The 27,875-nt window shown below is 37.0% G+C and overlaps 1 protein-coding gene across 1 annotated transcript; it reads left to right on the top strand.

Moving 5' to 3' along the window:
* On the top strand, positions 1-27,875 carry kitlga (kit ligand a). The gene is made up of 10 exons (XM_085167004.1): positions 1-317; positions 15,364-15,474; positions 15,998-16,054; positions 16,795-16,947; positions 17,564-17,744; positions 20,759-20,803; positions 21,563-21,660; positions 21,867-21,973; positions 24,469-24,532; positions 24,616-27,875. Exons 1-9 carry the CDS (start codon positions 303-305, stop codon positions 24,497-24,499), a joined length of 798 nt encoding a protein of 265 aa, XP_085023130.1. The 5' UTR covers positions 1-302; the 3' UTR covers positions 24,500-24,532; positions 24,616-27,875.

Genomic DNA, 27,875 nt, shown 5'->3' on the forward strand with positions numbered 1-27,875 from the left:
CTCCCTCCCTCTGCGCGTTGTCCCGCTCCTGTGCTGCAAGCGCTCAGTGTCTGGATCTATGTTGTAGATAGCTGGGCTATATGCCACACATTATTAGCCTAGAGGCTGCACATTTTAAAAGTTAAATATCACGTTGTTTTGCCGATCTTCTCCTTTTGGGCTTTTCCTTTTCTCCTCCACTTGGATACTGCTGACTTAGGCATTGGATATGTGCACACAGGATGATGACAACCCCTTTCCTCCCCGTAGAAGTAAAATAAAATAGGCTTTCGGACACACTGGATTTGCTCCTGTCATTCCATATGAAGAAGTCAAAAGTAAGTAGATGTTTTTTGTTTGTCTGTTCGTTGGTTTTCCGGAATAAATAGTTTAATCTGCGGCTTACGCAGCGGGACTTGTTTCTCCTGCTCTCGAGTAACCGGAAAAAAGCGTATAAATCTGGCACGATTTTTATTTGTAACAAGTTTGCGTTGTATTTGAATAAACCGAGGGGACGTGTTTCCGACTAATTACAGGATATAAGTGACAGCGGGATCAAGTCGTCTGGGTCCCGCTTCCTTCCTTCCTTTGACGCTGTGATGTGGCTTGATTTGGTTGCCAAATGGCAAACCTGATTTCCTCCTTAAAGTTATGTTTGCTAAAAATGTTCCACCTGTGCACACTGTATGATGACTGTGGCACATTTCCGTCTTCCTTATTTCGCTGGAGGAGCAGCGTCCTCACTGCACCCCGATTAGTAAGTTTAACCACGCCGCCCTGTCACTTCAGCCCTCACTTCTGAGAACGGTTTGCGCCGTGCGTAACTATCCAGCGCTAATTGTTAAAATGATTGCACTTATGTGTGAAGCGCATGGTGGTTAAGTAATTTTCAACCTGTAGGTTAGAGTTTATGATTGCTGCATGCACACCTTCGTAAATGGACGGTGTTTCCGTTTGAGTTGTAGTTTATAGAGTAAAACTACTTTACTCAGTGAGAATGGTAATGCTTGCAGAATTACACGGCTTGATGTTGAGGCCATATTTTATCCACCTCGCCAGGCTGACACAAATCACTAGTAGGTAAATTAAGCCGAGGTTATTAAGGTGCAGTGTAGGACAGCGTGTCACTGTATTTCTTTATGTGTGCATATGTCAGTGGCTCTTTGTTTGTTTTCTGGTAATTGATATGCTCTTTTATCTGCCGTTTTTCCATGTACTGCAGGTTATTCATCAGCCTGCTTTATGTGCGCTGCGGGGCCACTTCAAGCTCCATCTGTGAGCCTTGACACTGTAATCTCTGACCTATGACCTGGCTGATTGAAAACTGTAGGCTACAAGCAGAAGACTAAATGCACAGTTTAACATCACTATTACTTTTGGCAAATCAGTGAATTTCTATTTAATTTCGGCGTTTTACCAATCTGTCATTTTTATTCCCGCCATGAAAGATTTGAGCCTCCAAATCTATAGGCAGGTCCTCATCTGAGCACAAGCAACTGCTATAGACAAAATTTTAACATTTTATCTAAATTGAAGCCCGTTTACATTGTTAGAAACCATGACTATATCTTGATGTTAGGAAGTCTGCTGCATGAAATGGAAAGCATTTAGTTTGGGTATCTGCGTGCTGCGCCTGTTGGCTAAACTAAACATAGGAAGGTTTAAACTAAATCTCATCTCCAGGCTGTGTAACTGAACCCTGTGCATTTCAGGTTTTTGACTAATCTCAGCCTCACTCTGCTTGGCAGCTTAAGCCCATATTAATGACTAAATCAGATTAAAAAATAAATAAATCAAAGGACATGAAACACGTCAATATGGATATACCAGGGTGTGTACGTGTATGTCCATGCATAAGGGAAGTCTTTGAAGTTTCGCAGACTAAGGCTGGGCATGTCTGCCACAGTTAATCTCATTCTGAGCAGTTTTCTTTATTCTTTTTTTTTTTTAATGAAGTTATACAGTAAGTTGTGCTGTGTGGTTGGACACCTTCCATCTTTTCTTCATGTACTGATATTGCAGCAGTTTGAGGTGTGCTCCTCTGTTATCAGAAGTAGAAAATAAAATAAACATTTTATTTATTTTAATTATTTTATTTATATGTATCAAATCTGTTGAAAAAACTGAAATATTTCTGGTATTCCTTGGCGATGGAGAGCTCCTTGTTTATTCCTCTCATAATTTTTACGAACGTTAGGGCATGTAGCAGTAGATTAGTATATGTTTCAAATGCACTCTAATAAAGGTGTCATTTGTCAGAGAGTTTTGAATAAACTCGAGCATTCATAAAAACAAGCTATGGCACACAAATGTGGGGAAACAAGCATGAGTGCTGGCTTGTTGCATCACACCACAGAACATTTGGCACCAGTAGGGAGCGCTAGTTTTCTGATGCTAGCCACGCAGGGCTTTGAGCTGTGTGAGGTTTAGAGAGACATTGTGTATCTGGTCTCCTGTGCCGTTCCTGACACACTAAGGAATTTAGCTTTTTACTGTTAATTCAGCAGAAAGATTGAAAGATTCAAGCCAAACATTCAGACAGCTAACATTTTGACAAGTCATCTTGTCAGTTCCCTGCTCCTCCAAAGATCCCTGCGATGTTTTACAGTCTCCTCCTGTATACTGACTGTGTTGTTTGCCCAGATTAAACATTTCAATCCAAATAAAGTGACACAAGGCAGGTGAAGAGGCACTGGAGTATTTCAGCACCAGGATAATTTAGACGCACACATGGTTTGGCTTTTGGAGCCAAGTCCAGCACAGGCTGTAAATCCAAAGGCCCACAGCTCACATAATCCAGGCTCAGTTTCCTTCTACTTTATTGTTGTGGCCTCTGGCCTGCTGAGGACCAGCACGCAATCGAATCCCTCAAGTAAACTAAATTTCTCTCTCTCTCTTTTTTTTTTTTTTTGATGTGCAGGAAATATAAACTTGAAGGTTCTGACTTGAAGACAAAATCGAATGACAGGCCTCTGAATAATTAGATTTACTGTGTCATGTTCCAGAAGGCATGTTGCAGGTAGGCGTTGCAGCAAAGTGGGTGTTAATGTGTCAGAATTACACTCTCCAGTAATCATAGCTGAATGAATTAGTTAACAATGAGATTATATTAACAGCAGGAAAGGAAACACAAAGCATTAAATTAGAGCCCGCATGCTGGGCTGTGTGAAATCCATTCAATGCATAATGAGGTGTTGCTGCTGTTGCATGACATATTTAGTGCTTTGAGATGCTTATGGCTTTTTAGAAACCGCACCCGACTATATTAAAGTCAACACTAGTTTCCACTGGCTCTTTCACATTCATTAACATCAGCAGCCCGAGGGAATTTATGCCACCAATGAAGATAAAGCATTAAATCACTGAAATTCCCAGGTAGGCTGCCAGTTATGTTAGCTAATGTCTTGTTAAACACATGAGCAGCTCATGCTACTGATGAGTGTCTGTTTGTCAGTGCTGCATATCAAGTCGACCCTATGACTCACATTTTAATCACAGCCCATGCATCACTGCATATCTATCCACACATTATTTGCTTTGTTGTGAATGACACTCATCACTGCTGAACTTTTGTTTGGCATTTTAACTGAACGTATCTAAATGCTTGGATAGTTTTTCAGATAGGCGTCCTGTCAGGTTTATTTTTTAACTGTTGTGCCATTACATTGATTAGATTTATCGTTGATCATTTCCCACCTGCTCTTCTGTAACACAATCTGAATGCCTTTAAGTTTAGAATAAAGTTCTGTGTGCTGTGGTTTATTTGACAGCAAGAATTAACTAGTTTATGAGCACGCTGGTCTCTACAGTAACTTGTGATGATTGAGCCACCTAACTCGAGGTTGCATGGGATTGGAGAGGTTTATTTATCTTAAGGATCACATGTTATTGGTGAAAATGAAAATGAATCCGCTTTGGTTGTTATTTTGTTTTTAGGCCCTGTGGGAAATGCTTGAATAATTGACTCTGAGTATAACTGAAATTGCTTCATATCAGAGTATTAGTGGTTAAAGACTGATATTGGAAACATGTTTAATCTCATCATAGCCCAATGAAGTGAAACCTCAATCAGGGGACAGTCATAGAACTGAAGGACCAATTTCAAGGTCTTTTGTGAAGAAGATGAAATAGCCAAAAGCAATGTTTTAGCAGACAAAGCTTGCACAGTTCAGCAACTGTGAAAATTAAAGCAGACAGAGCTGATGTTCAGTTGCAAAATGCTCACCCCATATGCACCATCCAGGTCCAAACATTAGGAATTCAGTACTTCCTAGAATTTAAGCCTTTTTTCAAGAACCAAAAACTGCTGGAGCCAAAAAAGAAATGCTTGTTCTCTCAAAATGATTTTTTCCACCGATAAAAACCATTCAGAACATCAGCAACATTGAAGGGAATGTACAGGAGCTAAACATACAGCTATTAGATGACTACCAAACCTATGTTTTATTAGCGTGTGAGTGTGTGTGTTTTTTCTTTGTTTGCAAAGTGCTATATTTTGCTCTACAGCTCTGTGTAATTATGGTCTTAAACTGTGACTTTGCCCTTGTTGAAAAAGATTTGTAAAGCAACACCATAAAAGCAACACTGCAAACCTGGATTGAATTACAGGATTTTCTTCTGTCACAGAGCCCAGGCCTCGTGTCTGAGCGTTTGATGTCTTATTTCTGCAGGAACAAGACATTCAGTGTCCTGTCCCAGATTCACCAAAGGCCTTGTTTTTATCCCCTGCCTAACCTAACGCTCCCATGAAGCGTACATGTCTTTGAGTGCAATATTTTGCTAGAAAGGTGCCTGTGTCTATACCTGTTTGAAAATCATTCTTGACTTCAGTGAGGTTTGGGATACAGAACCTCTTCCAGTCATCTTTTATGTGTCAGATGACCTTAAGTATGTTTGTCTTTATGCAAGAGTGTAGAAGACCTTTCACAACGTGCTCATAAAGCCAGCAAAGAGAAAGAAAACACAATTGAAGCAATTCCTGAGAGTTTAAAATCAATGTTTATAGAACTCTGATCCATTAACCACTTCATGCTGAGGTCTGTCAGTTAGGAATTCCTGCAGGCTTTTTTCTAACTGATGTGCAAGCCTGAAATGACTGGTTGGATCAGTTCAACGATTTATCAAACCTGGGTTTGGTCTCTATACAAAAGGCGCCGTGACTTGATGTCATGTGAATGCAAACATTATTGGGTCACAAGGAAGAGGGTACATGACCAGAGCCAAGCAGATGGGTCTGTTCTGTAGATTGGCAAAATATTTTGAGCAGAAACCATAGGGATCTATTTGTCAGAAGCAATTAGTAGCAGTTAACATGGCCCTTTTTCATTTTCCCTCTTTAAAAGTCCAAAAATCTGTCTCAAATGATCCCTTAATTGCTGTTTAGTATAATGTACTGGACTGGTAAGTGTAGACTCAATGCACTATGTGTAGCCTTGCAGGATTTATTAGTCTTAGAACTTTATTTCTCAACGAGAAGTTGAGTTTAAACAACTGCTTGGAGAGACATTTCTGCATCTCATTTTCTTATTTTAATGACTGCATGACTAATTTATAAACACGACCAATAAAGAGCAAGACAAAAGGTAAACAGTTGCAGCTTCCCAAAGAGGATTTTATGGCTTTTGCTGTGCTTTATGTCATTAAATATGTCAAAGATTTGGTTTTGGAGTGTTTGGAGCAGAGAAATTGCAATTGAAATTTGAAAGTATTCCACAAATTTTTAAAACAGCAATCGATTTCTTTTGAAATATTAATAAATGATGAATGCTTCTGCTCTCACCACCACTGACTCTGTAATTCTGTTGAAATGCATGCCTGTTCCCACAGGGCAAAGTGTTTCAGAGTGGTTTCTGCTTTAGCCAAGAGACATACGTGCACAGTGTGAATCAGCTATGGACCCACAGTGCTTCTTAATAAAGGAACCTCTCCTTTCTTCACCTTCTTTAATCTGCTTGTTACAGTCTACAGTCAGGCAAAGTCAAAATCTGGTTGAGCTGGCGCTTTAAAGGTTTACATTTAGGGATTAAGGTTTCTCAAAGAGTATCTATAACATCATTTTAAGTACCTCCATGAGCTTTGGATTTAACTCTTGTGCAATTTCTTTTGAAAGTAGTGAACTTCTCCTGCTGTCAGGTCACAACACCTCACAATTGTGAAGCTTATAATCTGTTGCCTTTAAACTAGAGTTTGTGTGTGGATTTAGTTGTTGCTGCGTCAAAGCAGGATTTTTAGTTAATATGGTTTCTGAGTTGTTTTTTTTCTGTTTTGTTTGTTTTTTGTTGTTTGGTTTTTTTTTTTGGAAAAAGCTTTTGCAGAATAAGTGAAAACACATCATCTGTTTTGTGGATTAGTTCATCTTTTCTCTGAAGAAATATCTCATATGATTAACACACTATTCATACTGTGGTTGCACATGTGTGTCCATTCTCTTTTAAGGACCTTCTTTCTTCATTAGAGAATGGCATCTTGCCTTGAACTCTTATAATTCAGTGTCCCTTATGAATACAGGCCCTTCAGATATTTTTACGAGCGCAAATTATCCCATCACTGAGCATCTGTGGTATACATCTGATTCAGAACAATTGCTGGGGGGTATTAAGATGATGATGCTTTTTTCCTCCCTCGTGTTTCCAATCCATTAGCTTGCAAGTTGAAGTTTCCACATGATCAGTTAGGACAACTGACACAGAATTTAAAGTCAGTGTTAGTCATCTGGGCTGTTTAAGAAACATAATTGAAATGTGTGTGGGTTTTGTCATATCCATTTTACTTTAAGGCTGACATGTTCTGTGGTGAACTTAAATTGTGGTTCAGGGAATGTCACTTTCAATTGCTGTCAGCTTTAATGTGACTAGTTTTATGAATTTAATATTACATCCAGAACCCTTTTAAACCCCAAACTACTTGTAAAATTCCCACTTAACAAAGCTCAGTTTCTTTATTCTAAGGACTAAAATTAACAACCTTGAAAATATACAGCGACACCTAACATTTATACTTCTCCCATAAAATACTGTAAGTTGGAGAATAAAGAAATCTTTTGGAGTCAAAAACCAACTGTTACTGATCCTGCCCTAAAGATCTGCAACTTCAACTCTATTGAATGTAATCTAACACAAATAAAGTATAAAAATGCTGATATTCATTAAATCTTTAATGAATTAATTTGTCCTGTCCTTCTCTCCTCATCCCATGGGAGATGGATTCTCCTCCCTTAGCCTAATTCTGCCTGTTTTTCCTGTTAAAAAGGAGTTTTTCCTTCTCACTGTCACCGACTGCTTGCTCATAGAGGGCAATCTGATTGTTCGTTCTTTCTCTGTATTATTGTAGGATCTTTTCCTTACAATATAAGGTGCCTTGAGGCAACTGTTGTAGTGATTTTGGTTATATAAAATGAATTTAACCAAACTTAATATACCCTCAACGGGTTGTGATTTACCAATACATTCAGTGTGGACCAGGTTCAGCAGCCCCCAAGGATAACAGTAGCAACAGGATATCGATATGGCAAATATTCTGTTTTAAAGTCCAATTTTTAACTTTAATCTTAACTTTTAAGTTGCATTTCTGGTCATTACGCATGTAAATAAAAATATCTGGCTTCACCTCTTGTTTACTTGTTGTGCAATCTTTGTTCAGTTGTGCAATCTCCAAGAAAGTTTATAATTTTTCAAGTTTTTGCCGAAATTTATTTCTGCAATTTCTCTACTATCGGGAAATTCTATGTTCGTACAACACAGACCCTTGCCTCCAGCTCATTTGCGTTTGTGGTATTTGCCACGGGATTGCCAGTGCATTAACACTGAAAGATGCATGAGCAGCCCAATGCAGACTAGGGCCCAGCCACACGGAGATTATTTTTTGGCACGTTGTGTTCAGTGGTTAGCAACAAAACCAAAAGCTAAACTACACTGGAATTGTTTTTAAAAAACAAAAGGAGGCAACATACTTTCCCAAACAATAAAGTAAGAATAAACTACAATTGGAAACCTAAATCTTTTGTTAAAAATCTATTTCTTTTAATTGAAGAATTGTATACTTTCTGTAATTCATACTGTCAGCTGAACATTTTTGTCTGTGCAGTTCAGTATGCAACAGAAAATGATTTTTGATGTCTGAGGAGAGAGCATTTGTTATCTTTTAGTCACTGGAAAATATGTCTGTACCTCTATCTCAGTCAAGGTTGAATTCTCACACAGTAATCAAATTATACTTCCTTGTTCCTGTTAGACTGCTTTTTAACAGCATCAAGTACAGGGCACCCTTCAACGAAGCTGTTGATCTACTTGCGTGAAAGTATCTGAAAGTATATGAATCTGATAAACTGATCTACTATAAACCGGTTACCATAAAACTGACAACTATGGACCACCAATTCACATTTTTGAGAATGAATCACAAGTTCAAAATATTATGATTGTTTTTTTTTATGAGGAAAATGTTGTACAAATTTAGCCAAGCTTTTGGTGAGAAGGTGCGAAATATATCACCTACCTCTGTAAGATGATCTGAAAAAATGCACCGTTGCACAACTCAAGATTCCTTGTTGGCCAGGAAAAATTCCCCTTCTTCAGTAAGTGCATATTAACCAGATCTGTCTAACCCCTTGTTTGTTGATAAGCGGCTATATAAAGGGATTGTAAGAGTATCATAAAACACATTTTTTCCCACTCTTTTCCTTTCCAACAAAAACATTGTAGAGTACACAGCACCATTTTATCCTTTTCCTCCCTTTTTGAAATTTGTTTCACAGTAGCAAGATGCGATTTCCTGCTGGACACAAACGGTGCACTATAAGTTCAATTAAAAGTATGCATTGTTTAGTTCAGCATCTCCTCTATTAAGGATGTAGCATTCAAGGGATGTCCTATTTGGTCAAATAACAAGCCTGTTTTGACATTTAAAATTATAGCTTTGACTGTAAAATAAATAAACAATAAATAAATAGTGTGCCTTAATTCTTCATGCACATGCTCATATGTTTGGACAAGTCTTAGGGACAGTAGTCTGATTTGACCACTGCTCTGTTGTGTCATATCGCAATAAGTCTGGATAGACTTTTGCCCTAAAAATGACATTAACAGCAGACACTTCACTGTCTCCAAAAGACACCTGCAGATTGGCTTTTCCTCTGTGTTACCTTTTAATTTCCTAGCAAGATCATTATTTGTGTTTTCATCATTAAAGCCTTTAATCTGCTCCAGATCAATCATACGTTGATGCTATTTGGTTAAAAGGACTGAAACATTTGGTGCACTCTCATCTCTGAAACCTATTGTTTAACGCAGCAGGGGTTGTCTAATTTCTACCTAAATGTTGGCAAGGTCTGATCTCATTAGACATTTGAGTAGGTTTGTTTGTTTCCTGTTTTTCTCAACAACATATGCTTAATGGCACACACAACAAAACAAATTGTTTTCATGTTTTATTAAATGAGCCATTTCTCTGAAAAGCTGTCATTAGCTATCGCTACTTGTTTGTTGTGGCCATAGTAGTTTAATTGATCTCAGCTGCTGGTAATAAATTGGCCTCTGGAGACCACCTTTCTGTGTAATGTTATTGTATGTTTTTAATTAAAAAGTAAGCCATCAGACCTAGTTAACAGATCGAGTAATTTTTATCTTCTAAGCCATTCAAAGTATTTAGCTGTTAGCTGTTTATTTGTAGGGCTACACCAGTCGGTTCAAGCCAACTGGGTTAATAGCCCCATATAACAAATTAGGTTTGTTATAGATCCACATTAAATCAACCTCAATGAAATTCACTGTTTACTCAACAAGTTATGTCTCTTCGTGTATAGGATACAGTTCCATTTTGTGACAAAATAGCTATACTTTATTTATTTATTTGATATATTTTCTTTTTCTCTTTATCTTTTTTAATTTAATCTTTAAATTGTTCTGCTTCTCATTTCAACAGTGTAGCTGATATTTAATTATAGGGAAAGAGTTTATCTGAATGGGTACTGAGACAAAAATGTAGAGTACTTTGGGCTGTCAAGTTGAACAGGAAGGAAAATATTCCCCGAAACCCAGATGTCTGACAGTTATCATCTCAAGACAAATGCCGCTTGTAAATGTGTCAGACATAGTTGAGGAAATGGGTTTTACGGTTTATACCTTAAGGTAAATTTATAAAATTATTAGTTCCATTTGTACAGCAGTTAGAATTTCTCAATCAGTCTCTAAAGTCTTATCTGTTTTTTGAGGTAAAAAAAAAAACAGAGCTCCAGAATAATGAACTCTCTCTTTTGTGCACTAAGATGTTAACTATTAACATGGAAATTTGACTACACTACTTCCTGATGAGTTGAATCAGGAAGAGAACAAGCTGGCAGTAATTAACATATTCTTTGACAAAAAGAAAAGAAAAAAACACAAAACACATTTAAAGGTTTTAAAAAATTCCAGGGTCTTCATTGGAAACCCTCGGTTAACTTGAGCCTGGATCAACTCAAGAACATCTAGACAGAAACAGCAGCCTGATGTTTTCCCTCCCCATCCTTCATCATCTGGTCTGTTTTAATCCTCATTTCAAAACATGGGAACTAATGACTAATGGCAAAATTCAAAACAGTGATGTAGGCAAAAGATTATGAGAAATGTCCATCTATCTGACACAACAGGCTGCATGTTGCCATGGTAGACTAATGTCATGCAAGGTACTGTGCTCTGCTTTTATGAGATTATGTGGATAACAGGGCCACGAGCCCGGCAGTCTGGAGAGCCTGTTCAGCTAATTAGGCATCGGGTTCAAAGTGGTGATGGAAAATCAGACGGGATAATCATTATCTGCATCATTATAATGAAAACAGAAAACAGGCTTTCAGCAGGCCTCAAGAACTGTGATGCACCTGATGATGGAGAACAGGGCTTTAGTTTGGAGGCTTGTGAATTAATATTCAATGATTTTGGTTCTGATAATACTACTATTACTACTACTACCTCTGATACTGTTAAAACAAAAAGCGGTTGTAAAGTGTTAGTGCAGCTGTGTCTTCTGTCTGAAAGTCACTCAGAAAGCATCAGGGAAATGTTCAGATGACCGAGTTCAAGTAAGTCAAAGTGCTGTCGGTACTGAAGCCATGTTGTTTATTGATATGTTTGGCCTGAGCTGTGTTGGGAATTCCGGAGCCTTTCTGGAACTTTTAGAAACAAGATCTGTTTGTTTTTTCGATGTGTATTATCTTAACAAGATAATTCCCATATATTTTTATTGTTGAAATTAGACTGCTCACGATAAGATACGGTTGTGTAAAAATATGGTGTATATGCTATGGACTACGTGACAATATGATACTATTACATTTTACATGGATGTCAAATTACACTGATAGTCTTAGGAATGTTTCCACTATCATGCACTGTAAAAATAACTTTTGGTCAGAGTGCATAAATTACAGTCATTCTCTTTGCAAATTGTACATTTAGAGGACTTAGATTTTCATGACTGTACCGTCTTCAAGTAAAATAGAACTTATTGCAGCAGTATTGTGCACCAACTGATTTCTACACACAGTTTTACAAATTCCCAGTATCTTTATATTATTTTCTTCAAAGTAGCCACATAGTAGCAATACTTGTTGCAATGTTGTCCCACACAGTTGCTACTTGGTGAAATAAATTATTTATATGTTTTACAAAACAAGGTTTTAACAGTGAAAATTGTTGAAAAGTGAAGCTAAATCTCAGTGTCGTTCTTGTTGCACAGCATTTCTTCAACAGTGTTTTTTTTTCTAACATTGTGTCCTTGCGTAAGTCTGTACCTCCTTCCTGTGTTGCCAACACACAAAAGTAAGTCAACAGCTGTTTTGATCCAAAAGCAGAAATTTAAGCAGGTTTGCGTCCGTTGTTATTTTTTGTTTGAAATGTTTAATGGTAGGTCTGCTTAAACCTCTGCTGAATAAAAATCAAAGTGATAGAGAGTTGTACTATAAATATGAATGGGAATTGTAAACTACAGTTTGGGTTCTTTTTTTCTTCTGTCAGCACAGAAGTAACATATGAATGGTTTTCCTAATCCAGGAAGATAGCTCAGCCTTGGAGCAAAGAAACAATTAATTATACTTTGGTAGTAATCCAAATCTAGGACTCCTGCCATTTGATTTTTTTCTTCTTCTTTTTTTTATTTTTTCATTTTAACCAATTACATAATCTGATTTTAGTGACTCAGACAATAAAAGAAAACGTTAAATTATGTTTGTTTTTTTTAATACTTAAATTCTGTATTTTCTGGCCACTCTCAAAAGGCCATCATCATATTCTATTTCAAGTATTCAATTTCTATTTTAAGTAAACCTTTTCATAGAATAATATGATGTAAAACTAAAAACCTCTTGGATAGTGATAGGATCTGCATTAATTATACAGAAATGTCAGGTCTCTACCACCATCAAAATTGAAGCAGTTGTCCTATTCCCCTCATCAGCTCAATCTAACGATAAATCTTATGAAGATTTGTTTCAGAAAGACACTTAACTTACCAGCACCAAGAGGTTAATCGAGTTCTTTAACATGTTATACCCAGTCTGACATTCGTTGATTGGTTGTGCTTAGCTAATTTATTTTATGGGTTATGAATCTGTCTCATAAGGATCCTGGAATGGTGACTACATCCCAACCTGATGTGTTTGCTGATGTTTTGTTTGTTTGTTTTCTTTTTTGTTGTTGTATTTATTTATTATTATTTAGTTTTATTTGTTAGTATATTTGCATCTGCAAACATTCAGAAATTATAATGTTGATAATAGCAAACCAGCCACAGGAGGTCCACATGTGCACAACAGTTAGCTGTTTACTAGGTTGATAGTGAAATGATAACACGTCTTCTGAATGTCCTTAATGACCAAACATAATTAGCACATTTTTCTTAATAATCTTTTCACTGACTTAAATTTGATGGGATGCTTTCTAGTCTGTGTGAAGTTTTAGTTTTTTTTTTTAATTACAGCATGAGCAACAACTGCACACTTGACACACTGAATCATCTTTTAAAAAAATGTTTTTATATAGTGAGCGTGTTCATTAAGCTATGTAAGCTTAAGCTATGTAAGAAATGTAAACAGACGGATATGGTGGCTTGAAGAGGAATTGTAAGGATTCTGGCCTGCTGAATTCACTGTAAGCCTGTAACTCCATACACTCAGGTACTGTAGCAAGTTTCTGCATGTAATCCATACTAAAGAAATTAGGGGCAGCCTGGACACTGGACATTAACCTAAAGGAGACAACAGATACACTTGTTTCTCGTTCATGAGCATCACTGCACACACATTCTGTACAGACAGTATGTTAAAGACAAAAAACAAGAGTATTGGAGTGGTTTGAGATGTTGTGTGATAAACATCAGGTTTTGCTTTGCTGAAAAATCCCGACATTGTACTTTAGTTGTAGATAGGGAACTCTGTTTTTATTATCCCTCATTTGTTATACAAATATGGTTAGAGGTTAAAGATTGAGGCATAACTCATGAAATTTAAGTGTCCAGCAAACTTGCTTGTTTTTCATCCCCGACTTCCATTTAAAGACAATAGTTGGATGATACAAGCTACAAGGAATTGAATTACATTCCATCTTTTCCTTTAGCATTTCCTGATGTAGATGGATCATTGTTCCACTGGCTTCCTGTTGTGGCTTATTGTGACTTACATATAGCAACAGGAGGAACACTGGTGGCTTTGAAGATTTGAAAATTACTGATCTCAACCCCAGGCTGGCAGAGAAATGTAGATGGTCCAGGTCTGTTCCCCAGTTAGTTGTTTCAAAATAGTATGATCATCATTAACAATAGAACAAAATCTTGTTATAAAGGTTGCCAGATTAGACGTGGCATGGTTCCCTTTGTGAAACACTTAAAATTTTATCCACCAAACAGCAAGTTCACATTGAAGGTTACTAATGTGTTTTTGGGCTCTCCTTCTTTTGGGCCCCATCTTTACTGAGAGGAGAATTAGGGATCCATTGCATAAGAAGCAGGTCAGCCAAAAGACTGCAAGCTGTCTCTTCACGAGCCTGAGAGTAACTTTAAGAAGCTATGTTTATATTATTGTTCTTACTGCCAGACATATGTTTTTAAGAACAAATATCTCCTTGAAATGGCAGCACTCTGGGATATTATCCAAAGGATGTAAATTTTAAAAGGTTAACGTTTGGCATCTGATATCTTCTATTTAAGTACACAAATTTAAAATAATTAATCACAGTTAGACCTGATATAAGTGCTGATACTTGATGGGGTTTTTTGGTGTGTGTGTGTGTGTGTGTGTGTGTGTGTGTGTGTGTGTGTGTGTGTGTGTGTGTGTGTGTGTGCGTGTGCGTGTGTGTGTGTGTGTTTTTAATAACACCAGATCAAATGTTACAACACAATACTGGGTATGATATTCAGGAAATGTAATATATTTACATTTACTTGTTTCTTGCATGGAATCAGAAGTAATTCATTGTGTTATTTGTTATGTAGCTGTTATCTTTTACAACTTTGTCTTAAACAGCCTCAAAATAATACTTCAAGACTTTTAAAGTAGCTCTTTCTCTCTTTTCTGGCTACCCATATGATCTACCCCGACCTGACAAGACCATAAAAACATTAAAACACGTACTAAGACAATGACAACAAAAATCCCTTGTCATTGAAAAATAAAAATAACATCTAGTACTGTGTCATTACCCAACTCTGTTCCAGCATGGCCGAGAATCTATTTCTTTTTTCACTTCACTAAAAGTTAAAGCAGAGCCAGGCACTAAAATACTCTTACAACTAAAGCAACTGCCAGTTAAAACAGAAGGCAAGTGAAAATTGAAAGCAGTCCTCTGAGTAAGAATTCTGTTAGTCATCTTATCAGACTCTTTATTGCATTCTTTAAGACCTTTGCATAGATTTAAGACATAACTTGAATTGGTTTTCCAGAACAAAGACAATACTGATAATTTATCCAACATTGCAGGTATGACATTACACGTCCTTGTAAAATGCTTTGATGTGTCTCCACCATAAAGACTAGCCAGTAAGAATAGTACTCAACACAGCATTGGCAATACACATTTATTATATGGCTGTAAAATTGTCATATTTCATTGCCAATTGTATTTCTTGGTGACTTCTATAAGAGAAAACACATCTTTGTGCAAGTAATGGCCGAAAGCTTGGGAGGCCGAGTTGTTAAGCATGGAAACACCAACAACTCTAAATCTTGGAAAGTTGCAGGAACAGCTGCACAATCCACTCTTTTTGTTCTTAATTTGATTTAGTGTGACTTTTTTTTCTTTTGCTTTTTAGGTGCAGTGAATCTCTAATCTAGTGTCTCGCATGAGATTCTGATCATAAATGGCTTTTTATGTTGAAGATGTAACTAATTGCCAAAACATGTTTGTCCCTTCTGACCTGCAGAGTTGGATACACGTCTGTGTCCATTTCCTGCTGTTCATTACGCTTGGGGTGCATTCAGATAGACTTAACGTCAATCCAGTGACCAATGACATCGCTAAACTCTCCACTTTGGTAAGAGAAACACTGCAATTAAATTGTATTTGAGAAATTCTAAACTAAATGTATATTCTGGTATGTCATACATGGCAGGCTACCACTGAACAATCTAAAGCTATTATAGCTATTAAAATATAGTCAAATGAACACACAAAGCACAATGCACAAGCATTAGAACTGTATTCAAACCAGTGGCAGATCTTGAAAGTCTTAGGTCAAACAGCTGCAAACACTGTATTTTTCCACAGAGCCATATTTGATCACTGCCATCACTTAACTGTGTAATGTAAAAACTACCTGTTTATCTTTCTAGAATATATATTTTAAATAACTACTCGTCAACAGAGGAGAAAAAAGAAAGTTAGCACCTGAACACAGGTCTAACAGGAACAAAAAAGAAAGCTGTGTAGTTGTTTCACCAAGACTTTGTGTTCATGGTTTCAATAATAGTAAATTCACAAATTTTCAAACTGAATGAAAATTCATGTTTTTATGATGTTGCCTGCAGTTTAATGTTAATGTACTTTCTTTTTTACAGAGACAAAATATTCCTAAAGATTACCTAATTCCTCTAGAGTACATTCCTAAAGAAGAGGTAAGATATTGTGACATCTTTCAATGAACAGGCAGTAACCAAATTTATGACAAATCTAGCAAATTGATAAGCACAAAAAAAATGCTTTAATTGTCCTTGCATTTGACATTGTTACTTCAAAGAGGTGAACCAGGTTTATGGCCACTCTGAGTCATTTGGCATATTTGGATTGATTTGGGTGTGTCAGGATGGTAATAAAACAGCAATAAGATGGAACCAATCTGCTATCAATTTGCAATTGGATTGGTTCAAATTGTTAATAACATAGAATCCGTTGTGATAATACAGCAATTAACTTTTGTAGGTGAACAAAAGTGCAAAGTCAAGTCCCCAACGCCACACATTGACTCAGATTAATTGCAGTGCGTTAACGATCTGTGTTTATAAATTAGGCAGCAATTATTGGCAAACCTTCAACAGTCTGAGAATGATTAGAGTCAGTTGGACCACAAATGTTTTGACACTGGTTGCTTCTTACCTATGTAATTACCTTGCCTTTGAAACTGGTTACTCAGAGATTGAACGTGACGCATGCTCACTTTTTTCTAGTTCCAAGGCTGCCATTTACTCTAGTATGACTGAGCCATAAGACGATGAACTCACTGACAATGATTACCTTTTTTGAGCTACATCCCCATGTCAAACTATCAGTAAACACATCAGCTATGCTGCTATGTTATACCATGTATGTATCACACAGTTCATGCATTTCAATTGCATATGTGTTCCTTTTTTTCCAGGCTGGGATGTGTTGGATGAAATTAAATATCTTCTATTTGGAGGAAAGCTTAGTAAGGTTATCAGAAAAGTTTGGAAACGTTTCATCCAATAAAGAGAACATTAGCATATTCATTCAGATACTCCAAGAACAAAGGGTCCATATGCAGGATCTGGTAAGTTCATTGTTTACTGGTTATCTTTTACCACTTTTATCACAGATCCAGCATCCATGACAAACAGTGTTGAAATGTGCATTATATATAATTGGATAATGTATATGAAAAACACCTAATCAAAATATATAGTGGCCTAATTATTTAAATCTGAATGATTTTGGATGAAGTTTTTCTGGACTGCAAAAAAAAAAAGAAAGAACGAAAGCATGCAAGCTTCAGGTATGCATTGAGTCACATGATTTTCATTTAATATGAGTAGAAATGGGTTTTCAACATTTTGAAAAAGTTACCCATTCTCACAGGTATTACACAGCATATAGTCTGTTTCAAATACATGGTCGCTACTGGTTTAGGTTCAGAAAGTAGGAGTCATGATGCTTACTCTGTTAATTCACAAGTTATTCTCACACCAGCTTTGCAAGCGAGACATGACAGGCTGAAGAACACTGAATGTCTGAAATACATGAAGCATTTGCACAGTCATGCACTTTCATGTGATAATATGTAGAAAAGCGCAAGATTGCATGTGTGTAGCAAAATTAGAGATTTTTTTGGAAGGAAAAAAGAAATGAAATAAATGTATTTAATGAAAATTGTGTCTCTGTATTTCCAGAATGACATCATGCTTGATTTTGAGTGCCACTATAGGGAAGAGAGGTTTGACACCAACCAATACTTTGACTTCATCGAAGATTTACTCAGAGCTGCACAGAATAAAGAAGATGCACACGACTGTGATGTTCCTCCCTGTCCCACCTCACCATACCCACCATTAATAGACGAGTATTCAGAAGGTGAGTACTCTATATAACACTTTTATGTTGTTAGACATGTTTGTGTAATTTCATTAGTTTAAATGAAGAAAAACTAAATGGTTAATTGAGGTGTGAGATGTGTGAGATTTGTTGCTTTATTGCTGGATTCTTGTGCAAAGTTTGTATTGATTGCAGCATGTTTGGAGCTACTGTGCACTGGGTTTTGCAGAAAATTTACTATAAGGCCAGTGGTCAAATGCAAAGTCAGCATTTCCTCTTATAGATTCTTATTGATTAAAATAAAACAAAAGATTTAAAAAAAAGCACTGGGTCGAACTATTTGAACAAATATATCTCAGGTGTTTCTGCAAAAGTTCAGTTGTAACGCCTCCACAACAAGCTGCATGTTGCACACTTGTGTTCACTCCATCTGGAGTGTGATGCTTTAAGCCAAAGCACACTACAATAAATGACAAGACTGGCGAAATATCTATCAGTCAGTCCAGCTTTTCTTGGACTGGCATTCTGCATGAAAAGAGTCAGCAAGGAAACAAAAACCAAAAACAATGTCAGGAGAGGATAATCATATTTTTCACATTTTAGTTTCACAGTTAAGATCACTTTGTAATGCACCTGATATTCTACATGTACCCTTAAAGATATGAATTTAAGATTTGCACAACATTTTTCATTTTATGAAGTTACCACTTTCTCTGTTTCAACAATTTGCATTCATTAATGTTGAGAAAAACTGAAGAAGGTATAATCACTTGAAAGTAAATAACACTGTTTAGTACTCATAAGTCAGATAACAATAATAAAGAATAACAGAATAGGATTGCTTTTAATGATGATCAGTAACAAGCAGAAATATTGTTTAGTCACATTTTCATATGTGATATATTACGGTATATCATGATATATTGTGAAGTCAGTTTAATACTTAGCAACCAAAGAGCTACACAGCACGAGCGCATCTAGAGGGGGGGGCACTGCCACTAAATAGGACCAGTGGTGGAATTGACATTTAATCAAGTGCTTATGTATTACTTTAGTGTACTTTATTTTGCCAAATCGAATATACAGAGCTGCACGCTGTGATGACTCCTTATGAATAAGAGAGCAGCTGAAAGAAGCGTACAATTAAAATACGTCTATGTTATTCTCCGTTTGTCTTATACGTCACTGTATTTTTTTGGAAATATTCTTTGTACTTCATACAAATTATTCCAAAACTTTAGTTAAATACATATTACTTAAAATGAATAATTATCTAGTAATATATGGTACTATGTTAATATAGAGAGAGCAGTGTATAAGTAATGAAAATTTGGACATTTATTCGTTACAGATAATTCAAAATATATGCAGATTAATCAGTCAGAAGATGGAATCAGTTCCACTTTATAATTACTTATATTGTAAATCTGTTTCTTGGACATATAATTCTATAATGTGGATCCTTGTTCTTACTAGAAAGCTGTCAAAGTAAGAAGACAGATATGAGCAGCAGCGAAGTGGTTATAAAGTCATCTGCAGTAATTTCAAGTCTGCCGATTCTGACAGGAATCGAGTGACAACCTGTTTAAATGAATGAGCGAGCCCTTCAAGTTTTATAGTCTGGCTGTTATTGCAAAGTTATTTTCTTTGGACGTTGTTCAAAGAAGACAATTTAAAACGTGTACTCTGACTTGTGTAACGTCTACTATTTCTTATAATCAAAGTAAACTTTTAGAATTTTTTTTACTGCAGAGAACTGTGAATTAAATAATTGACAGCTGCAGAGTACTTAAAAAAATTTACACAGCCAGTTTAATGATTTAACCACTGTCACAGTAAATGAATCCAGATAAGGGAAAGAGACCATGGGTATGCTGAAGTTGCTTTGTAGTATAGGGCCCAGGAGAAAACAAGAAAGAATGACAGACATCACAGCAGAGGACAAGAGGAGACTGGGGCTATTTATACTGCATGGCACACTAGGGCTGATCAGGAAAATGGGGAACAGCTTGGTACACAGGTAAGTCTAGTCAAGGATAGCCAGGAAGGAAAACTAAATTCAAAACAAAAAAAACCCTGCCAAAATAAAATACAAAGTAACAAAACAAGGAAACGTCTAACACAGAGAAGGAGACTTAACGGCAGATATGGGGAACACAGGGGAAGTGGGATAAACCAAAAATCAAGCACTTAAATCTACACAGACACTAGGAAACTATGAAGAACTAATACCAGATTACCCAGAGAAGTTTACACAAAATTAAAACTAAGCCTTGTCAAAACCACAGTTGGAAAGGAAACTTTAAAACTCTGAGAAATGTAAAATCCTCCCAAAAAATAATGTTATAACTATACTAACAAGAATATAAATTTGCAAAATAATCTAAACTAAGGACTGAGAACAATAAAACACACAAACCCGAGGCATAAGTTAAAGGTGTGGGAAAGCAGGCAGCATTCAGAAACTAACCTTAACTCTTGAAAACGCCCTCCCAAAAAATACATTTCAACCCTGAACATTTCCGTCACAAGTTCATTCCTGCTTGTAAAACTACAGCCACCCTCTTAGGAATATAGTGAAAAGGCTTTATTTAGGACAGACCTCTTGTGGCTGTTTGGAGAAGCTTTTAATCCACAAACCATTATTTCTTCACAAGAACTTTGCAAGATAAGAGCTGAAAAATGTTCTCAGCGGTCAGATGGCCCATAGAGACACGGCTGAGTCACAGGACCGAGGGAAGATGTCCCAAGGTAGCACATGTGAAAAGGAAGAAAAGAGCCGAAACCTGATTGTCTACACGTTGAATACAGAGCAATCTTCCCAAGCGCTTGGCTTTTCTTTTGCGGAGTGGTCGGATGAGCTCTATTGTGCGTGTTTGAGGGGAGAGTAGAAAAAGTGGTGTTGAGGTGCCTTTTTAACACCTGACAATAAAATGTTGACACTCCTCTCTTCCCTTAATTCCCATCCCTTTATGTCACTTTTTCATTTGTCTTGTTGTGTTTTCTGGTAACTCTGAATCCATCTCTTTTGTGTTTTTCTGTTTATCCTTCAGAGTCCCCCACTACCAGCCCACTGTGTCCAAATGACTGCAAAACAAGTAAGTCTGTGGATATTTGCAAGAAAAAAAATGGGCTGCAAAACCAGTCCAGCTGGTGTGCCAAATGGGCAACAGTGTTTTTCCACTTTTGATATCAAGTAAGCCAGTGCCCACAGAATGCTGTCACTGATGAGCAGTGCTCTTCGGGGCAAATTCCTCATCATGTGCCTCATCTTGTCCTTTTAAGTGTTTACCTGCCTACTCAGTTAAAACCCCTGCAGGGCTTTGCATCTTCACAAGTTGTCAGTGTTTTGACTGACTGCGTGTGGAAATGCAGACAGAATGTACATTTCATTAAATACTGATTCATAAACATTCATTACAGTGTGAAGTGTAAGTGCATTGCAGAGTGGTTGTAGTAACACAACAGAAACACTGAAGGGGGGGGGGGGGGGGCGGGAATCAAGAACATGGTGATATAATAAGTTTCTTTTTGTTTACTGTTGCTTTCCTGATAACCACATTAACCTCCAGAGATACTAAATTATAGTATTTTATTTGAATAGATGGCAAGAAAATCTTTGCACATTATCAGTGGTTTGTGCCGCAAAATGCTCTTTATGTTAAACATAGTAAGAACTAAGAAATAAGGTACAGTATAATATTTATTTGGTGATGATCTTTACTTTTCACAGTAAAAACAAAGAAAATGTAATTATTAAAAAAACAGAAATCACTGAAGAAAAAGTCATAGTTTATTTATTAATTTTTAATCATAGTTTAAGTCATTTTTAAGAGAATTTGTCCTTTTAATCCTAGGTCAGCAACAAAGACTCCTGCCTGAGGTGGTGGAGAGAAGCCTTCTCTCCTTACTCTTCATTCCACTTTTAGCCATCGTGTTCTTGCTTGTATGGAAGGTGAGCCAACCTTTGACCTCAAACACTAAGCTGAAGTACCTAAGAGATATGAGCCCATGAAAATGTCGAGAGATACAGTCGTGCTTTGTTCCATTGAATTTATGAGAGCTGGCGGCAGCCTTTCAACTTTGTGCCATTGTTCTACACACCTCGTTGATCCTTGTGGTGAACTTTGGAATTAAGAGGAATTTTCTAACCTGGCACAGGTCAGATCACGGAGGAACCAGGACGATGTTCAACAGAATCCTGCAGAAGAAGGACTCACAGGAACAGAAGGGACTGCACCTCCACTAGATACTGAAATATCAGAAAAGTGAGCTTTTTTTGTTTGTTTGTTTTTAATTTACAGGCAATGCAAATTTGCAGCAGTAAAATAATGCTCTGACTTCTTACTGCAGCTGGATTGGTTGCTTAAAACTGATTGAGCAAGCAGTCTGTTAATTATGTACTATGTATTCACAAAAAATATAAACAGAGATCAAAGGTATTACTTCAGGCATGAAAACTCTAAAATAGCAAATTTGCAGTAAAATATTGGACGTGTGGGTTTTGTTAAAATTGTGAATTTAGTAGTAGAAAATGTTTTGTGTGTTTATTATTACACTATTTTTAGGCCTAGGCTTTAGACTCATATCAAATTCTGCTGCAACTTTACTTTTTACATTTCCTTCATATTCTCTCTTTTGTAAGTCGCCTGATTTCATAGAAATATTTCATAGAATATCATCATTGTGCAGTCAAGACTCTTTAAAGAAGGTCAATAGCCTAACTTTTGCACAATGCAAGAAACAAAAAATAATAAGTCATTATTTTAAATTAAAAAGTATATGCACAAAATAAATAAAAAAAATAAGAAAAAAGGTAATTTTTCACCTAACTGTAGGGTGTCTTCCTCTCTCTTGTGCTCATATATATAGCCCCCATATTGCCACCCATATTAAAAAGTTTAGGAGACACCTCTGTGCTAGTCCATCACAACAATGTACTAAACATTCCACAGAGATTTTGGCTCATGACAGCACTGACATGACTGACACAGCACTGTTACTGCAAATGTCCTGATTGCATTCCCATGATGAAAATCTCCACATCTCAAAGGTGCTCTATTGGATTGAGATCTGGTGGATATGGAGGCCATTTGAGTGCACTGAACTCAGTTTCATGTTCATGCAACCAGCTTGAGACAATCTGAGCTTTGTGACATGGCGCATTATCCTGTTGGAAACAAGCATCACAAGATGGACACACTGTGGTTATAAAGGGTTGAACATGGTCGCCAACAACACTCATTTAGGCTGTTGTGTTTAAACAATGCTTAGTTGACAATGCAAAGTGTGACAAGGAAATATGCTCCACACCAGCGGTCCCCAACCTTTTTTTCGCTACGAACCCGTTGGGAAGCACATTTGTAACCGGAAGGTCGCCGATTTGATCCCTGGGCTCTCTGTCCTGGTCGTTGTGTCCTTGGGCAAGACACTTTACCCTACCGCCTACTGGTGCTGGCCAGAGGGGCCGATGGCGCGATATGGCTTCTGTCAGTCTGCCCCAGGGCAGCTGTGGCTACAACTGCAGCTTGCCTCCACCAGTGTGTGAATGTGAGAGTGAATGAATAGTGGTATTGTAAAGCGCTTTGGGTGCCTTGAAAAGCGCTATATAAATCCAATCCATTATTATTATTATTATAATATTTTGGCGGCCTTTAAGGTATCAGGGATAAATACAACAAAATAAAACCAGTACCGGTACCAAAATAAAGATTTATTCATAATACACAGGAAAAGACCCAGGGAAACAGAGTTAACGATAAAAATGATTTTAAAAAATCAATAAAAATTAATAAACCCCCCAAAAACCATAAATTTCACACCCAAGCCTCAACTCTTGTGGCCCGGTTCAAACGACTCCGGTACGGGTCCATGACCTGGGGTTTGGGGACCGCTCACTGCTCCACACCATTGCACCGACACTCATCTGAAACGCTCATACAAAGTCGGATGGATGCACACTTTCATGGTGATGAACCCAACTTCTGACTCTACCATCTTATTGTCTTATTGCCAGACCATCAGACAAGGAAACAATTTTCCTTACGCTTACCAGTTTCCGCCTGTGTGAATTGCAGCAGTTTGTTGTTCTTATCTGATAGAAGATACGATCTTTGCGGGCCTCTGTTGCCGTAGCCATCTTCTTCAAATATGATGCTTCTTTGTTGTAACACACCAAGCAACTGAAAGCAATCAGACCAATCTCCTCTGACTTCAACAAAACATTTTAACCAAGAGGACTGCCACTCACTGGATATTTTCTTTTCTCTTATTTTTGGACCATTTTCTGTAAACCCTAGAAGTGGTGGTTGTGTGGGGAAAATCCCAGCCAGCATGGCACCAACAAACATTCCACTTTCAAACTCATTTAAATCACCTTTTATTCTTATGCTTGGTTTAAATTTCAGCAGGTCACCGTGACTGTGTCTAAATGCTTAAATGCATTAATTTGCTTCCATGTGATTGATTAATTTCCATTAGTTAACTTTGCCTGATAAAGTAGCTAGGAGGCGTATATATTCACATCATAGAAAAAGGTTTGAAGATATATATTTACTGCCAGGACTAATAAAAAAAATCACAAAAGTAGTTTTCCTACACTTTTCAAGCGTCTTGACTGCATTGCTCACGTTGTCCTACTGTACCAACCTTGACTCCTGTCATGTGAAAGCCATCCTTGTTGTTCTTGATGTCTTTTCTTGTTTGTTCTTATGCTTCTTCTTTTTCTTTCACTGAAAGATAATGTCTGTCTGTTCAACTGCAGGAACATGCTGAACGTCATTGAAATAGTGTAAGGCTTCTGCATTTGGTGTTCTTCGGTGTATTTGGTAAGATTTTTGACATTGCTGTAAATAAGAGCAAATGAATTTCAAAAAGCTCTAAAACCTCATCTCACTCTCCTTTCTCACAGGGTTTCACCCTTTTCTCCTGTTGGTGTCCAAGGGTGAAAAGAAAACACGAAGCTGAATTCCATTGTGAGACCGTAGAGGCGAAAGGCCTGTTCATGACTGCTCTCCAGATTCACGATGGCATATTACATCACCAAGACTGTTCTGGTTTAATCACACACTTATATCATGTGGATAAGCTTGCCTTTCTTCTAAGACTGCATGCTTTTGAGAAAAAAAGTGAGATATTTGCTGTTATAAACTCCTGTTCCACACTCATCCATGGGCTCTATGACTCTGACTAATCATTCATCAGAATCTGCTGGATCGACAGATCTTTGGGGGAAAGCTATGTCTTTTTACCAGCGTGTCATTCGGTCTGGCTGTGTTTTTGGGCCTGCCACTTCATTTTCAAGGAACATACCACAAGGTGACCAGTGTTATCCTGGTTATGTCTTGTATGAACTTAAGCCTGAATTACTACCTCCGGTGACCGACATGTTAACCACACCTTCAACAGCTCCACAGTTTCCTCTGCCTCCAAGGTTTCCTTAAGATTAATAATGGTAATCTTTGTTGTTCTAAGATGTAGTCACATTATCTGCTTTAAGTACAGTATGTACCCATGGGGATATATGATGTATTTATTTATTGGTGGCAGCACTCAGTGGCTGCTGTTCATGCAACTATAATGTCTGAAGTTAAGTCATTTAACAGCACCATTACTAAAGGGCCACCCATTTAAAAAAAAAAAAAAAAGAAGAAGAAAAAAGGTTCTGTATACTAACACATCGCAAACCCCAAAACATATTCCTCTTAAACAAGTGTCATTTTCTTATTGGTGTTGTTGTTGTTGTGCGTATATATAACTCGGGTGATTTAGAATGTGTGAGAACACATGTATACAGAATATGCTGCTTTGACTAACTTAGATCTAGACTGTTAAAATCTGCAATGACATTCTGCTAACAAGTATCAGGGATGACGTCTGTGGATTAATTTTATTTTATTTTTTTAATTTAAAGGTGAGTTTTTCAGAACATAGAAGACAGGCACATATAAGACAGCAATCGGCCTCCCTTAGCAAATGTTTTAGTTCGACAATGCCTTTATTTTTTACTTTACACACATCTATGTTTGCAAGGCAAAAACTGTTACATAAGAGATTTCTTGATGACCATTCCTCAAAGGAAAAAAACACTAAATTGTTTGAGACAGAAACAGAAATATTCAACAAAGACCTTAGCATTTAGATTTTTATGATAAACTATCTTTCTTTTAAACTGTTCGTTCAAAGACCAAATGTAATCGTAAATGAGGCTCATCAAGTGTAGACTGTTCACTCATAAGGTTTCGTCTGTTCTTGCTTACTTTGCCTTTCAATACTGCCAGAGTTAGTGTTGCACAGGAAAAGCACTCGTAGAAAATCTGATGAAATAGTAAGTGTATTTATCAAAATTAAAATGCTAATAAAGGTCAACAGATGATATGAGTTTTTAAAAATTGACAAAAATGCCCCTTACCTTTATAATCCACAAAGTTCTCCACATATTGAATTTTTTTTTGCCTTAAAGTTGCGCCAACTTATCACAGTATTGAGGAAATGGGCAGCAGGGTTAAACTATTTAAAAAGGAAACTAATCTTCGCAGCCTTGCCCAAAGACAAAGTAGGGAATCCAATAAATTATGATGGGTTGTAGTCAAGTAATTATGAATATTTTTAATGACAATCAATAAAGAGGTAGCAGTGTGATTAGGACACACTGACTGTGACCTTTCCCATCAGACACATACCTGACGATGGCATAACTGGCAGGACACAAACATCAGTATCTATATCTAGTTTGAGTGTTTCTCTTACATATGTGGTCTTACATTGTACCATGTCCATTTATGTTTTTGTGCCTTGTTTGGTTGGTGTGAGTGACTCGTGTGGAAATGTAAAAGCCCATCCATGTTTCCGTGTTTTAGCAGAGTGGCGAGATCATTACAGGGCAGACAAAAATAACAGACAGGAGTTCCAGTCTCTCTTCTTCTTTTATTTTTAACTGAGAATTAAGTTTGTTTGACTTGTGCCCAGTAAAGATTTGGATCTAGTAAAGCAGTGTTTCAGAATGTGAAAACTAAAATGGCTGAACAAACTGCAGTGGTTTTAACTTTTCTGTCCACGTTACATTTTATCCTTTATATCTTATAGGAAACTTTTAATCTGGTAACTGCTTGTTTCCTGTGTATTTGGGACTATATGTTGGGAATTTTTTCATATAGGAGTAAAGAGTATATTGTGCAAAATTAAATATGTTTTGTTTTGCTTTTTTTGTTTTTTTATGTATACCACATTGGTGTTCATATAGTTCAGATCAACTTTACTTTTCAGCATCAATAGCTGGAATTTTTTCGTGTGGTATTATTTTTAGTGTTGAACTGCAAGAAAATGTTCAAAAATGCATTTTTGAGGAACACTTTTGATCATGACAAATTTCCTGTGACATGTTCTTTATGGCGAGCCGAGTCTGTGTTAGGAAAAAGTATAACACTTTGGTGTCCGTGTAGTCTACACCAACAGTACTTTTAGAGGAAATATCTAAACGTGTGGTATGACAAAGTATTGCAATTTGAAAGTTTTCAGTCAGTTGCTTCCTTTCAAGGATGCATTTTTGAACCGTATTGAAGTATAATATCTATGGCAGTTTAGACCTGAGACTTTCTCTACAGTTACCTTTAGGTTGTGCTTCTCCACATGAAGACTATTACACGCAGTTTCCAATATTCTGACAGAGATACGGGCTTCTCTAGCCACAAATGTGCAAACAAGGTATACTATGTCAAAAGTTGCTTTTATACATGGTCTTTGAATATAATGAGCTGCAAGAGGTCTAAGCTGTGAACAAAAAAATAGGAAAAAAAAAAACATGGTCTCCCATTTTCCTGTCTATGCAAGAGCCAGAAGCAGCAGTATGTCTAATGCGGGGAAGCCAGAAAGTAAGCAATTTCTTGCATTAGTCAAGAGAATGACTGCCATTTAATACTGTTCCTATGTGAGTCGTAATGTGTTCTGATGCATCCTGAACAGTGCTTTTGAGTGTGCGAGTCATTCAGTCCATCTATCTTCAGTGAGTGAGTCAAATGGCTCTAGGCAGGAAATAAGTCTGGGTGCCAAAAAGCAAATGTTATTAATGCCTGGTTGGTATTCTGGGTGAAAACTCTACTGTATTCTGTATTTTTGTATAATTGTAAACAAACATATATGAAATATGAATAAAGTACATGTACCCAGCTGTTA

Source organism: Neolamprologus multifasciatus, chromosome 7 (assembly GCF_963576455.1).
Source record: "Neolamprologus multifasciatus chromosome 7, fNeoMul1.2, whole genome shotgun sequence".
Taxonomy (NCBI): domain Eukaryota; kingdom Metazoa; phylum Chordata; class Actinopteri; order Cichliformes; family Cichlidae; genus Neolamprologus; species Neolamprologus multifasciatus.